The following is a 16,458-nucleotide window of genomic DNA, read 5'->3' on the forward strand; positions in this document are numbered from 1 at the left end:
TATGTAGGTGTGTCTTTCAGAATGAGATCACAAAGTGCAGCCAACCTACAGCAAACGTTTAAAGCTTTTCAAGGCTGAGAATGTGGAGTTCGACCGAAATCCCAGTGCTGCAGCATAGGAAGCTAAATACTTGCTCCACTTTCTTTTGTGAGTCTTGAAACAGTTTGCACGTGCATGTTCAAGATGACTAATCAGAAAGGAATCAGAGTAAGAGTGCATGGCATGGCTTTGTTTAGTTAACATGCTAGAGCGGCTATGCTTTGTGCCGGGGACTGACCCACTGTGAAATCCAATCATCACCAAGAGGGAGTAACTGTTAACTCTAGAGGGAGGAGGAGGGAGACGGCCCGCCTGAGATTGGTTTCGTAGAGTTAGAAGACTGGAAAACCAGCTTTCAGAGAACACACACAAGAGCTTGATGGTAACGGGAAGGTTTATCTTTTCTGAGATGTTAAATTGTTGTTTTTCAGAGCACACATGGGGGTAATGAGTATGATGAGGTTGTTTGAAACACTTATCACGCCCACGGGGAGATTTGAGTCACTTGGGTGGCACTGCCACACAATAAAAGCTGAAGCTAAGGTGTGGGACGCCTGGCTGAGGTGACGGACAGCAGAGTCAGGCTGCTGCAGGTTCACCTTCTGTGCAGTGGCTCTGGGGCAACGATTGTATGACAGTGATGCGACACTAAAAGCCTTCCTGTCAGGGAAGCGGCCGGACGTCCTCCAATCAAAACACGAAGGCTCGGGGTGACATTTCACAGGGCACAGCTGCTGGGCTGCGACAGCATGCCAGCTCACTATTCCTGACGGGTTGTTTGTTTAGTGCGTGTCATAAGTAGAGGGGTGTCACTGCAGGAGTTGTGTGTGAATGTGTAAGTGTGTGTACGTGTCAGACAAACTCGCCGCTCTCGTACCAGTCATTATTTGACAAACTTGAAGTTATATTTTACACCGACTCTCTATAAGAATGTTCCGTTCTTATCAGCAGTAGTGTAGGGGTGGAAAAATGGACATTTGCCAGTTTCAAGACACAAGAGTACACACAGAAAGGAGAAAAAAAAACCTAAAAAAGGAACCCAGGTACACACACCTAAGGACCTGTGTAAAATTACTCTGGTTCAGAAGGTTTAATCTGTTGTCTGTTCAGTTTTAATTCTTACTGAAAAGTAATAAAACAGGGTTTCTACACCATTTCAATATTTTAACCCTTGACTTAACAGTTCCATCCTTTTAAAGTTCTTAGGACCTTCAATTGTGTAATTTTAACGGGTATACTTATCTAGTCAACGGATTTTAAAATATAGAAAGAAGAAGGAGAGACAGGAGGAGGAGAAGGAGTTAAAGAGTGATGAAAAAGAGAAAAAATTGTGAATGTGAGGAAAGACAAAAGTGATGGGGAATAAAATTGTTAAATAGAAAAAAAAAAAAACTCTCCATACTCTAGATTTTATTTTACAAACTAATCAAGACCTGGAAATTAATTATAATTTTTTCTCAACTGTGCAACAGCCACAACAAAAACTCAATTTGCTTCTGCAGAATCAAACAAAAAAAAGACAATTACATAAAAATGTCTGAACTTGTCCCCAGGTGGTGGCTGGTAACAGAAATATACTTTTTTCTGATCTGTGAAGCAGCCACATAAGAGCGACTTGTTCTCTGGCAAATCATTCTATAGGGAATAAGACTTAATTTTAGACATTGGTCTCATTATAAGTGTTCAAAAGTTAATGCACATGAAGCACAGGGATACAAGAAACCATATAAAAAGGAAGTTGCACCTTTCTACTGTTCTGTTGAGTTTTCTAGTGATACTGCCACCAGTGGCCAAAGCGTAGAACTGCAGCCCTCTTATGCTTGTTCGCGCAGCTCGAGTTCATACTTAAGGCTTTTTTTTTTTTTTACTTTTTTCACCTTACCATCGATTGCCATCAGTGGTTGCTTCTTACGATGTACAAAATGCATTTCGAATAAAACGCTTCCATTGTCTGCTAGTTCTGACTCATTTAACATGGATGCACTTTACCTCACATCCACAGAACAGCGTTGGAACTTCCTGCCTGAAGTTAACTCAGGAAAATAGGCTAAAGGCCTATAGATGCACTGAACTAATGAGGTGTCAGTCTTCTCATCAAGCAATGTTTTAGTCTTAAAGGGTCAAATAAAAGATATTTCTTTTAGTGCAAACGTACAGAATGTCTCTAAGATATAAAGGAAAACCTTTCAGATTCTCTCATAGAACACTCTGGAGTTGAGTTGAATTTTTTATGTTCGATATTTTGTTCACAATATATCAAATTAGTAATGATTCCAAAGTTAATGTCAGCTACAGCGATGTCCCAAGCCAATAATGAATTAAGAAATCAATCCGATATTTGGCTAAAAAGTATTGCAAAGAGTTTGTTAACTGGATTATAGAGATTCTAAATGATGTCTTTAACTTACATAGCAACACTCTTAGAGCAGTAACTATACAAAAATTGTAAAAGAACATCTTAACATTTTGCATTTAAAATGGAAAATAAAACTTTTTCATCCGTCAATACGCTCTATCCAGAACTCAAGCGGACACGTCTTCATACTTTCTTTCTAAGCCACGTTCAAAAAAAGCTCCTAGTTTAAAATCTATAAGGAAAAATTTTCTATCTGATTATTAATTGAATCAAAAAAATAATCAACTGATTAATCAATTATCAAAATAATTGTTAGTTGCAGCCCTACTGGGCATCTAATTCATCTACTTGGTTGCAACCAGGGCATTTACTTTTTTATGCAATTAACTCTTTATTTCAAATACCAAATTATTGTGAACAGATGCTAGATCAAGGTTTAATCAGCTGTTATGCAAAAACTCAAGGAGAACGATTGGTGCTTCTAGAAGTTGGGGAGAAAAAAGGGCTGGAATTTAGTCATATATCAATCCCAAGTGTCCTGTACATATAGAGCACTTTTTCAAACAAGGAGACTTGACTAGGGCTGCAACTAACGATTATTTTGAAAATCGATGAATCGGCCGATAATTTTTTCGATTAATCGATGAATCGGACACAAAATATTTTTTTTATATTAACCTCTTTATTCCAAAATAAACATTTTAGACAGAACAAACAAGCACACCAGTACAGGTTTCTCATTAACTGTACTGGTGCAATATGAAAAATAAATGTTTGTGTTAAAACTACGCAAACTTACATGAGAAATGTAGCTGTACATCCACAAAATATAGGGTACTTTGTTTCATAAAGCGCAAAAAGAGACAGGCATTTTAGTTTTTAAAGCCTCTAAGGGGTTCAAACAATAGGTCCCCCCATTTCAACAAATGAGTTTTTTTAGACTAGAAGAGTTCTGCCTTTTAAGACAGGAAAGTAAAGTTGCTACTTGAGAAAATACTGAACCATAGAGATAAAAATAGCCCTGTGATTCAAATTATAAATTGTATTTGGAATAAAAATGAGAGAACTAGGGGTGCTAAAAACACATCCTCCAATGACAGATATTTACATGGGAATGTGGCAGATAATTAATTGACATATTACTGATCTTGCTGGATTTTATTCTGCTTTACTTCCATAAATTGCAGGATCTTCTTTACTTTATCTTTGCCAGAAGATTTAAACCTTAAAAGCCTTGCCCTCATAATTTGCAAATTAATTTATTTATAAAGAAAATATAAACGCTGCTTAAGCTAATTTAAATGAAATTAAAAGTAAAATAAGTAGCCAACCTTATCACTGTCTGTAACCTACAAACAAGCTAAGGAAAGCATCAGATGAGCTACCTGAGAAACTAACGTTACGTTTCCCCACTTTAAAATGAAACAAACATGATGGTTCATCCTGCTGATCAGCTCTCTTCACTGCCATTGAAGGCTCCAACGTGTTTTCTTTTCAGGTGCTGCGTCATAACAGTGGTGCTTCCGTGCCATGTTAATTTGTTTTTACAAAAGTTGCATGTTACGACTTTTTTCACTTTACAAAGCGCAGGCTATTTTAATTATTGTGATCAATTTGCGCCGTCAATCCCGGGGCATGCGCGCTTCATTTGCAGTCTGGACGCTGAGGGTAAACTCCTCACTAAAATCCTGCGGCTCTGACTGCCACGCTGAGAGGGACTCCTGTGGGAGAGGGAGAAAGGCGTTGGGATGGGGGAGGCGCCCCACGGCAGCAGCTGCCGCTGGAGGACAAGAGTAGGAACGATACATGCTTTCACGTAAGAGTCTCCAAAAGCCGCCAGTGACACCGTAAAAAGTCGCCAGATTTGTCGCTAGTCGCTTTTTAAAAAAATAGTCGCTGGAGGGGTCTGAAAAGTCGCTGAGTTGGCAACACTGCAACTGCGGCGCTGACTCGCTCCGCCATATTTTTTCTTCTTCCCCGGGATGACGGCGGCGGCGGATGACGCATTAATCGCGCGACACAACTAATCGATGATTAAATTCGTTGCCAACGCTTTTAAAAGTCGATTTTTATCGATTTTATCGATTCGTTGTTGCAGCCCTAGACTTGACCAAAGTGCTTTACACTACATTCAGTCATTCACCCATTCACGCACACACTGATGGTGGCAAGCTACATTGTAGCCGCAGCTGCCCTGGGGCTCACTGCTGTACACTGCTGCCACTGGCTCCTCTGACCACCATCAGTAGGCAATGTGGGTGAAGTTTCTTGCCCAAAGACAACATAGAGCCAGAGCTGGGGCTTGAACCGACAACCCTTTGGTTGCAAAGAAAGCTCCTGGATCCGACCCCACTGTGTTGGATATATAAGCATATGCAGTTTTTTTTTTTTTTAAATGGGCTGAATTTCATTAAAAGTTCTGGGGATCAAAAATACCTGCAGTCCAAGAAAAACACTGTATCTACATTTTTACATTTTTTACATTTTTTACCCCCCAACCAATGTAAACTTAAAAAAAAAAAAATAAAATAAAGTACTTAACTAAAAAGGATTTCATGAACTCCCAAGCCAAATAAATAAACGCTTTAATTTTTAAAATTTATTTTGAAGTTATTTGATAAAATATTTAAAAATTAGGCAGTTTATATATAAAAAAAACAAAGCAGTAGTGCTTTTCCATTTTAACAAACCAGAAGAACATGTGATGCACTGCAAAGATTGATAACTCACCTGAATTTTTCTTATGTCTTTAAATAATGCTTTCATACTGGCTAAAGCTCATGTGTTTGGATGTTAGTAATCCTGTTCTTTTATAACGAATTACCGAGTTATAATTTAATTATCAAAGAAAGCAGTAAGATATTTATATATAGATTTGCAGGTGAAAAATATTAAAGCTTATGGATTAGGCAAAACTGAATCAAACTGGTGATTATGAAATCAGAGGACCTAAACCTGCGTCATCCTGAGGCTAAACCAAGACTTGCAGTTAAGGCAACTTACAGCAGCAAAATGCTCTGTTTAAGTAACCTGCTCCCATTACATTATCCGGTTAGTTTGAGTTTATCTTATTCCAGAAAAAGTCTGCTTCTCTGGCTCAGAGCCAGGAGGTTTGAGTGGTTTTGGAAAAGTTTCTTATCCCATTTTGCCCCGGGTGGTGATGGAGGGAGCTCTGTAAGGAAGCCACAGTTGAAAGGCAGAGTTGGTATGCACACATAAAGCTACTCAAAGCCAGCAGGTATGTGTGGAATGCCTCTTCGTCCAAACAACGGGACTCACGCCTGACACAGAACCATGCCAAACACCACACAATGATGTCGGAGGGAGGTAAACTCTGAAGAGCCCACTAGCGACTCTGCAGCCAAAACTTTATTTTTCTGCTAGCTCATTTAGAAAAACAGGTAAAATTCTGAACCACTGGTAAGAACATATAACGATAAATCCTAGAACTGTATTATTTAATGCCTGAATGCAAACATTTCTTCAACATGCGTTAACAAGCATAAATTTAAGGTTCTTTACATAGTTTGAGTTGCGTGTTAGCTTGGTTAACCTGCATGTTTGAACAGTTGAGGTTTCTTGAATGCAGGGTAATCACCACAGTCAAATGTAAACGCGGTGATTATCCTGCACTTATATTCAATTTAAACTAATTCAAAAATACTTAATCAGATTCAAAGGAAAATGAAACGTTGGGGCTCATTATGTAGGTTTCTTGAAAGAGTGGTTCGTTTATTGGTATGGAGGCCATTTATAACATTTCCTCTCAAGACATTTATGCAGAGTCAGACTGACTAAAAAGTAAAAAAAAAAAAAAAAGAAGAAGAAGACAGTGAAGAGGAAAACAGAATTAGTGAGTATAATGGCTGAAACAATTAATCTAGATAATCATGATGAATCAGTTATTTAAATAGGAATGGGGGGGAGGTTCCAGCTTCAAGGTTAGTTAAAAAAAGCCACTTTATTTCTCTGAATCATTGTATAAAAAGAAGCCTTAACGCTTCTAGCAACTTTAACTTATGACGTCTGCAGTTAGTTACAGCTATGAATAACAACATCTTTTATGGTATTCTATGCTATTTTCTTAGCAAAGTATGTAATAATTGAATATGTTGTAATCAGGATGTTTGGCTCGCCCCTCCCCCGGACCAGCTCCACAATAAATGCACTGCTTTTACTGCAGGTTAGAGGATTAAAACACATTTTATGGAGCATTTTTTTATCATTTATACATTTCAAACAAAAATTCTGTTTCATAACAGAGTTTTTTTTTTTTTGTTTTTTATTTTATCTCAAGATTTTGTTTAGTAATTTTGTTTTCATACTTCGACCGAGTAATGTTACGACTTTATTCTTGAAAAGTTACGACTTTATTACATTTGATCACTGCTGCATTTTATGGAATGGAAATTTCGTCTTGTATACACAGAGTGTATACAAAATGACAATTCAAGTTGTTCAAGTAATTCTCATAACGTCACAACTTTATTCTAAAATGTTATGACTTTATTTTCAGAATTTTATGACTTTATTCTGATATTATTAGGATTTTAAATACATAATAAATAAAAAAATCTCTAGCCTGGCCTGGTACTCTGTCGTATCATACAGGTTTGTTTTCATAAATGTTTTTTCTTTACAGGATTTCATTTTAGTTTTTTCTATTACTTTATTGATTTACGGATTATTTTGTTTTGCTCATGTGATTTTCTTTTCAAATTGGTGTCTTTCTTTGATAAAACTGTTGTCATTTCAGACAAAAAAAACCTAAAACACAATTCAGCTAATTTTCTCTTCATTTTTTTGATAATGGGATAATGTGCAAAGTACTACATTTTAATAAAAAAACGGGGGTAGATCTTATGAATCAATACTTTTTAACATGCATATGGAGCCCCTCATTGGATATCAGTAACACAAAAACACATTTGACACTTTGGTGTTTCAAAAGGTGTTTTTTGTATTTTCAGTACTTATTTTGGAGAATATTTAGGCAAGCCTCAAAAATGTTGATTTTTGTACTTTTTAATCACCTATATATCAGACACGGTGACTCTTGATAACTATTCTTCAATCTCTTTCTGCTGGGCAAATACAAGCTTTTCAATTCACACTTAACAACTTATCTCTTTATAAAGTGTCTTCTTTGCTTGTCAAGTTACATCAATCCTATGGCTGCATGGACTTTATGTTAGGAGAGCAAAGAGTTATTTCTTCCAAACAGATATTATGTCATACAGTATGTGAATGTGAGAGATCAATAAGACCACTTAGACTAGTATATCTACAAGTTATCCTAATTGTTTGCTTCTCAGGTAAATATATAAGTTTTTTGGAGCTTTGTAAATAAGGTTGAGGCATACTGTACATGTCAGTGCAGTAAACACACACCATTCAATATTAAATATTCACCCAGACCATGAATGTACTTTGTTCAAGAAGCATATCTATATTAAAATAGGATATACTATACATCTTTAAACACTTACCTCTTTTATGCAGCCATCCCTCCTTGACGATCACCACATTGGTCATGTTGGAGGGCAAGGTGGAGGATCCAGGTTTCCAACAGGGAGAGACACAACTTTGTTTTCTTTTCTCAGCCCTGTGCAGGAGCCTGCAGATGGGGTCCTGGGGTTTAGGGCCGCCTTTTCAATGGTGGTAACCTATTAGTAGAGAAAAAGTAAAAATTAGCCCACAGTTGAGGTGAAAGATTTTTTTTCCCCTCCATGTGTCTAAATTTTAACCTTCAGATCAACAGAGCAGAGTGGAAGCAATGTAACCGAGAGGATCCTTGTGCTTTATGGCCCAGTCAAAGGAGGACATGCTACAGCAGCAGTGGCGTCGTTTGAACAAGTGGAACCTGCAACATTTCAAGGTTCGAATAACTACGCAAGGCTGTGTGTTTTGGCATTCAGGATGAAGTCTCCCGTATTGGAAAATTCCACGCCGTCTACAACCAGCACAGCCATTTTTGATAGACCAGGAGTTTTTCCCTTCCACTTATGACCACAACAGCTCTTAAAAAAAAAGAAAATTTGATGACGTCAAATCATTCCCGCACAAGCCACACACATTAATAGACTGCTGGGCTTGCTTGCTGTAGTATCAAAATTGTTCCTTCAGCTTTAAGCAAAGAAATGTTTCCAATTTCCATCTTCTAATATCACAACTATTCTGAAACACTAATTCCTGGAATGCAGATCTGACCCATTTTATTCCAATGGGAACTTCAAATCAATTAAAAAAAGGAAAAGGGAAAGAATGTGTGCCAAACCTATATAGTTTACTGATTAATTATATCTGATATTATCAAAGCAGCTTAGGTATGTTTTCAGCTGATGGGGGTTTGCAGCATTGAGGAAGAAAAAAGGGTATTAATAGCTGCCAGTAAATAAATGGTAAAAATAAATGCATTGATAAATTGTTTGTATTGTGTAATTGTGTGGTGTTGTAATGGAATAAATAACCAAACGCATTTTATTTCTTGCAGTATAATCTAATCTACAGAAGACACTGGCAAAAATCAAACCTACTACATTTTATCATCCTGGATCTAAATATCTCTGATGTTTTACCACGTTTTCTGCTGACATGTTCAATCGATGCATTTCAGTGAGTTTGGTTATAAAGTCACTTTTTTATACTTGGGAGAAAAAAAAAACTTTAAATTTAGTTTAACAGATTAGAAGCAACACTGGAAAAAAAAGTTTTTAAACTTTTATTGGATAGAGAAAACAAAACCACTAACCGCCTGTCAGATCAAATTGACAGACTGGTCAGTTAGGAATCCTCTCAAACCTGGTCCATCCAGAGGACAGTCTGAAAGACGTGGGTTTCACGTTTTCATAGCGCTTTTCTGGCGCGTACAAAAAACGAAATAAACAAGGAGATAAATGTGTTTAAGAACACAGTTTCAGTGGCAGTTCTGCTCCTTCAAAGTCAAGGTATGGGTCCAATGCACTGAAGAGAGCTTTAGTAGAGGGAACACAGAATGCACCACACCAAAGCACTGCAAGATTCCAGTAACACTCTTCAGTATGGAAGGCATTGCTGCAGGAAGGCTCTGAGTTAGCTGTTCTTGTACCAGAGTGGTATGAGAAGCTACATTAAAAAGAAGCACTAATATGTAAAAAGCAAATAAAAATAAAACTGTAATTGTTGTTCAACATGTTGTAGAAAATATAGTAAAACTAAACTTATTACAGTACAGTATATTTCCCCCCTTCTTTTTTAAAAAAAATTTGAAACTTTTAATAGAACATGATAACCATAGAAAAACTGGCAGATTTTGAGAAATCAAGGGGTTCAACCTGAGTTTTAAAATAACAACTCTTTCATTTTTTTTTGTAGCTTTAAAAAATATGTAAAATCTGAGAGCATAAATAAGCCAGGAAATGAAAAACAGCATTCTATTAATGCTCTCTATTAAAGTATTTCTATGAATTTCTATTATTAAATGACAATTAAGGAAGAGTTTGTTCACTTGCTTTTAAGAAATTCAGAACAACTACTTAAAATCATATAAACCATAATTAGCTCCAACCTGGAATCATTTTAGTTTAAAATATCTGGTGCTATTAGAGCTTTCAAGCTAGGCCAGATATTTAATATCTACTGTAACTAAAGAATCAAATCTAATTGGTGATGAACAATCAAGATCAGGTTAGATTTGTCTTTAGTATTTATAGTTTTAAAAGATCAAAGAAGAAAAAGCATTAATAAAAAATCTACTTTGTGGATTAATACAATAATCGAAAAGCATTGAAGTGAAAGTCAAGACAATGCTGACTCGTTAAGGTGGAGTAAAACATGTTCTAAGAACAGAACATGTAGCTACAGAAAGCAGAGGTCGACTAAAATTAGTCCATTAGTCATACACCAGTGAAAATATTTTCATATTAATAAACTAACAAAATAAGCTTTCAGCCTCCGTACTTCTGTTTGAAATGTCCATCGATAAAGAGGCCTGGTGCCGTGTTGTTCATTTGCCATTTTCAGGACTATTTAGTGCAGAACTTCTAGTACTGCAAAATGCTAGGTCTGTGTTTAGAGAACAACAACTTCCGTCTCTGGTTGGTCAAGCAGAATACATAAAAAACAAACACCTCACTTACATATATGTCTTTTTTTAAATCAGATGCGTTATTTGTTTATCCTGAAAGTCAGCAGCTTACAGTGCTTTACAAAATAAATTATTTGATGGTAGAAATTTATTGAGATTCTATGACATCTTTAACTTTGAATCTTAAAGATATTTTGAATATGTCTTTAGATCAGCATTGCTGCTAAAGTTTAAAGCCTTGACTTTACAGGACTATTCTAACACAAGAGAATGATTTGATATGAACCATACCATAGAGTCTCTGGCTCCATGTTCAGAGCCGTTGCGCTCAGTCCTGCTCTAAAGTTGTTGGGGTTTTTTTTGGTGCATCCTTTACATTTTTTTTGCCCTGAATCACCGCTATCCCTTACACACTTTCCCTGTATTGCAACGAAAGAAAATAATAATAATAATAAAAAAATGGCATGTCTTTATGCTTCTACTAAAAGTTTGGGGGTAATTATTTTTATTTTACAGATTAAAGAGTTCTTCTACTCCATATCTTTCTTCAGTTCTCATGTGTTCTTTGGTCTTCATGATGCTCATTGTTTACAGAACGATCTTCAACAACCTCAGGCATTTATAGAGCAGCTTTACTTATGCTAAAATTAATTGACACACTGTTGAATGATACAACCTTGTCAAAACTATTTATCGTTTGGCTTAAACGTCACCCTTATATGGCAATTTGTTTCGCACCATAAGATAAAAAAAAACCCAATGAAGTTAACTTTTTCAAGATACGGAAAAAGTTCAGAAGCTATGGATAATTTTACAAGACACAGTATGTATAGTAAAAAGGCACACAGTGTCATCTGATAAACTGGCTCAAATCCAAAACAGTTATCAATCATCCATCAACAGCACGCACTAAAACCCTGCAGGCTATCATTACAAAAACACATGACGCTTTGATCCATCCACGCCTGCTTTATATGATATAAAGACTGCTTTGAATACAGGGCGGAAGGAAAACAATGATCAATTGCCACACTTGCTTTCACAAATGTCACAGCGAACACCAAGCAATTCCTGACCATTGACTAAAATCAATTTTTCTGCAGCTAAATCAAAGGGGGAGAGAGAGAGAGAGAGAGAGAGAGAGAGAGATGTGTTTCACTGGCCTCATTCAGTTTACTGCTGAGGCCAAACAACAGGAAGTGAATGTGACAATTGACAGACAAGTCATACTAGTACAGCCCAATGCCTCACTACATCTGTCACTAAACATGTAGTAAACACGTTTACTTACTTCTATCAGTGGGCAAAGGTGAGAATATACCTTCATGCAGGGGTGTTTTTTCTTTTTTTAGATCAAAAATAATAACACTGAGTGCAACGACCAAAAAAAAGTTTAAACCTGTGAATCAAACTGTGTGGCACATGGGAGGATACGTCACACAAACAAACTTGATCGTACACAGAGCACCACAGCCTAAAAAGCAACATATGCATAAGAGCGGCTCTGGAGCCACAACAGAGCGCTGCTGTTTTAATGGGAGCGACCTGTTGCTACTGAAGCCTGTGTGGAAAAAGCTGGGCTGCTGCCAGCGCTTCAGCCACTAAATGAACCCAGTACCCCGACGGTGGGTCACATGGTCCGCAGGCCTCTGGGCCACCGCCTGCCTGGATGTCCTCATGTCAGGGCGTTTTTTTTTTTTATTTTCTTCCTCCTAATCATTCATCTTTCTGGCTCCAGCTTCAGGAGGGTAAAAGGAGGGACTGGGAAAGTGCCCCCCCTCCAATTAGATGCAAATCATATAGCAAAAGATGCCCCACACACTGAGCCGAGTGGGTCAGACAGGACGGTCCCATGCATCTCATGCAGGAAGCAGAAAATAAGGCCAACGTCATCACACCACTTCCGTCATCGCAGATCAATAGATACAAGTGTGTTTCTCCCATTTTTCTTGGTAAATAAAATGAGTCAGCAGAAGAATCATCTCTACGTCAGCTTGAACAGAAGACACAAATATCCAAAATAATAAGCAGCAACGAAGCAGATCCAACAATCTCATGTGCTGGTGACACTTGTGTTTATTTAATTGCCACAGTGGAACTGGTATTAGTATGAACTACTATACAGTCCCAAGTTCCTCTTTCAGGTTCCCTGAAAATAGACCATTGAAAATAATAATAATAATAATACTGCAGTTACGGTAGCTGAGCAACCCTGAAAGACCCACTGTTTTAATCCTGTGATGACTTGAAAAGCAGAACCTTTATGACTCACATTAATTTATTTACTTTTTAGGCTCCTCTGGCATGCCGCAGTCAGCACACGCAACTGGCCGAGAAAAAAAGTACAACACATTTTTGGCTGAAATGGGTTTTTTTTGTTGTTGTTTTTTTATATAAACTCCTGTGACCCCAAACTAGGTTTGCATCCCAAATCTGTCTGCATTAAGTGACAACATTTCCAGCAACATTCCTCGGATTCTGCATGCAACCAGTGGCACATTTGCGTCAATGGAACTGTTGGGGGGGGGGGGGGGGGGGGGGGGGGGGGGGATTGGGTGGGAGGTGACTGGTATTTTCTAAACAGAACATGGAGCGAGCCAAGCAAGTCACCAGCTGCTTCATTACGCCAGCTTGTTGCGTCTTCGCCGGGTCACATGCCAGGCCCCCATTGCGTACACACAAACGGTCGGACGTAGTCTCATGACCGGTAAAAACATTCAGACACTTGAAAGCATGAAGGGTAAAGCGTGCCTGGGGACAGTGTGGTTCTACAACCCTGGGAAATGGAGACACGTGGAGATTAGAGCTGAACGTGTCTAAGACAAATCAATGTTACATTTTCAGCTCATCTTTAAAAATATGTATCAGACGCTGATGCCACAATGGATAACACTCAACCTCGTAATAGTTTAAAACAGCAACATGAAGAGGTAGCTTTTATATTTACTTTGAGCATCTGTTGACAACACATAAGGCGTTTCCACCTGTATAATTTTATTAGTTCTTTATTTACCTACTTTAAAATCTATTTTTTTATTTAATAAGGGGTTTACCTCTACACTGAAGAGCTGCACCAAAATAACAGGAGTCGTACAGAAGACTGCATAGATTCAGAAATAATCATCAAAGTGGATTATAATGAGGGTCAAAGGTGACTATTATTTTTAAAACGTTTATAAAAACATCAAGATCAACTGCCAATTAAAATTATCTCCAGACAGACTTCAGTCCTGGCTTTTGATTCCAGACTACAGCCTAAACCAGTCAACACCATAAGGAGGAAGTAATAAAAAGAAAAAAGAAGAAAAAAAAAAACAGTCCTATCGCTTGACCTTCAGAAAGAGGTTCTTCAGGTAAGCTAAAGTAGTCAGAGTGGGGGTTAAACTTTGGTGTAATGTATAACACAGTCACGCAAATGCTTCCTTTAAGAACAAATTACAAAATCAGTCAAAAGACACTTCTCTGACATAACTTCAGCACATAAGTCACTCTGGGTGTTGGTCATTTTATCACCTTTGGTCATTTCGCGTTTGACTTTCTTTGGTTTTGAAATGGCATCTGCTCCAAGGGACTTTTTGTCCTAATGTACCCCCATGTTTCTTAACCGCTTTGACACGCCGTCATTAGAAGAAGCTCATCTAATTCATTCATAATCTAATCTAAGTTTCATTTTGGGGGGGGTTAAAGGGCTTTGGTGTGAAAGGAACTGAACTAAATGCTTTGTTTTTGTTTTGTTTTTTTAAAAGATGGCCTTCTTTCAAAAATACAGAAATTTAAAATAGACTTGAACTTCTTAAAAACATGATTTTTCTGCCTTAAAGGAAGAAATAAAACAGGTTTTTCAACAAAAAAACAGCTCTGGAGCTAGAAAAAGAAATACTTTGTGACTTATCTGTTATGCAAAGGCTAAAGTGAGTTGTGCATCACTTGAGCAATTTAATTTAGCATCAGTTAGGCAAACAGTGTCTCTTGTGATTTCAGTGGTTGTTCAGCTATGGTCTACTGTAGAGAAACGTGGTTAGATGACACCAATAAATAACATCTTACTAGTGAGAGGTTACTTATAGTTATCTTGTTTAACTAGCAGGGGTCATAAATGGTGCCAAGAATCAAACTTAACCAAAATATTGGGTGTAAAACAAATATTCAAAATGATATTAACATGAAGCAGCTTAATTGCATAAATAATTTGTTTACAGGTGTGAACTGAACACTATGATCTGGTAAGTCTCCCCTTTGTGCCATTAGACTGCTGAATGTTTTGTAAAATTGGTTATTTTATTGTATTTTATTATATTTTATCATTCTAAAAAAACTAAAATGTGTTGTACATTTACAGTCATACGTGTATATGACTGTTTTTGTATATTTTTTCAAGGCTGCACTTTAAAAGAATGAAATTGTCTAGGTGTTTTAAACTAAATATATTTTTTGTTTTACACTTGTGTATACAAAATGACTAATAAATCTGTCTAAGTTCTTATACCCTGTGTGAAGTCATCATCCCAAATACACACAAAGCATCACAAACTTCAGTTTTACTTTAAATGCACTAGAAAATGTGACCTAGCATTTTGCTGTACTAGAAGTTCTGCACTAAATAGTCCCTGAAAATGTGACAAAAAAACAAAAGAAATCAATCCTTTCTCCTCCATCTTTTAATTATTTATTATCAGATACTGTTGCTTAAAAAAATGAAACCTCTGCATAGTAACTTTTAACAAAGTCCCCTATCATTGCCACACAAATAAACTCACAGTGATTTAGAGCAGATATGAACAACTGTCATTGCTGTAGGTGGTGTTGATAATGACAGTGAAGACATGAAAAACACGCATTATCTCATTGCACTGATTACTAGAGTGGAAAACTACTAAATAACACTGTTGTGGCCATTTTTCCTCCCTTAAGACCTCCCTGAAGCACTCAATTGTGGACCAGGAGAGTTAAAAAGGCCCCCATTTTGAAGCACAACAAATGTGGGCTACTTTTCTTTGCTGTTAGTAACAGAAAGATTCAACTTTTGGTAATAAAGGAGATAAACAGTTGCAGAGCTAGTTTTTTTTTTAATGAAACAATGAATGAGCTGCCCTCCTCTTGTTGAGCTCATTTGTTTTCATCCGGCTCCATGGATCTCCAGCACAAACAACTTTTCCAGCAGAGGTGGACACTTTCAAGCACAAGCAGATACTTTGGCGTGTTCACTGAGGTCATTGTCAAAACCTGAGTGGTTAACGTATTTAAAAATGGGCTTAAAAGCTGCAATAGAACTTATTAAGTTTGATTTGGAAGCCGACTTAAAGGTGGAGGAGCTTCCTCGGTAAAGAGAAGCGACCAAAAGTGGCTAACTCCAGGTTTAGCGATAGAAAGGGGCCTAGCGGGGCAGCTTGGGTGAGAATAACCGCATCTCATGTTAAGTACAATGGGGACCTACCCTGTTTTAGCTCTCGGCCTCTTGTAAACAGCCACGCGAAGGAAAGGCAGACATTTACCTGGACAGCAGCTCAACAATGTGCCCGTCTCATTATACTTTGGTGTTTCGGCGGTGTTTTAGGTTGGTAAGTCCTTCAACAATGTGGACAGAAGTGCTCTCATTTACTCCGTTTCTCCTTGCCTTTCTTCCACTACACCTCCCAAACGCACTGTCTGCTGCTGTGGCAGAACGGCGTCTCCTGGGTCCTAAAGCCCACTCGGTTCAATTCACTGGCGAACTGTCACTGAAAGGAAAACATGTGCATGGCCTCGGTGAACCCTCCTCTACGGAAGAGGGTTAGGGCCACTGAAAAATAAAAAAAGATAACTGAGTTTTAAATATTATTTCAGTTTAACGTGGGGAAAAAAGTCTGAATTCTGACTTTAATCTGAGAATTCTGACTTTTTTTAAATTCTGACTTTAATCTCAGAATTCTGAATTTTGGCTCAGAATTCAGACTTTTATCTTAGAATTCTGACTTTTTTTTCCTCAGAATTCAGAATTTTTTTTTCTCAGAATTCTGAC

General features: G+C 37.4%; 1 protein-coding gene across 2 annotated transcripts in view; it reads right to left on the reverse strand.

The window, feature by feature from the left end:
• Positions 1-16,117, reverse strand: part of akt1 (v-akt murine thymoma viral oncogene homolog 1) — a 53,958-nt gene extending 37,841 nt beyond the window's left edge. Inside the window, exons 1-2 of one of the 2 annotated variants that reach the window (XM_038294469.1) lie at positions 15,895-16,117; positions 7,885-8,061 (exon numbers count right to left, since the gene is read on the reverse strand). In XM_038294469.1, coding sequence (XP_038150397.1) covers positions 7,885-7,930 — 46 coding nt within the window. In that variant the 5' untranslated portion in view covers positions 7,931-8,061; positions 15,895-16,117. The remainder of the gene's footprint in view (positions 1-7,884; positions 8,062-15,894) is intronic. The other variant, XM_038294468.1, reaches the window with a different exon arrangement.
• Between the last annotated feature and the right edge of the window lie 341 nt (positions 16,118-16,458).

The sequence above is a fragment of the Cyprinodon tularosa genome, unplaced genomic scaffold (assembly GCF_016077235.1).
Source record: "Cyprinodon tularosa strain WSP-4 unplaced genomic scaffold, ASM1607723v1 ctg340, whole genome shotgun sequence".
NCBI lineage: Eukaryota > Metazoa > Chordata > Actinopteri > Cyprinodontiformes > Cyprinodontidae > Cyprinodon > Cyprinodon tularosa.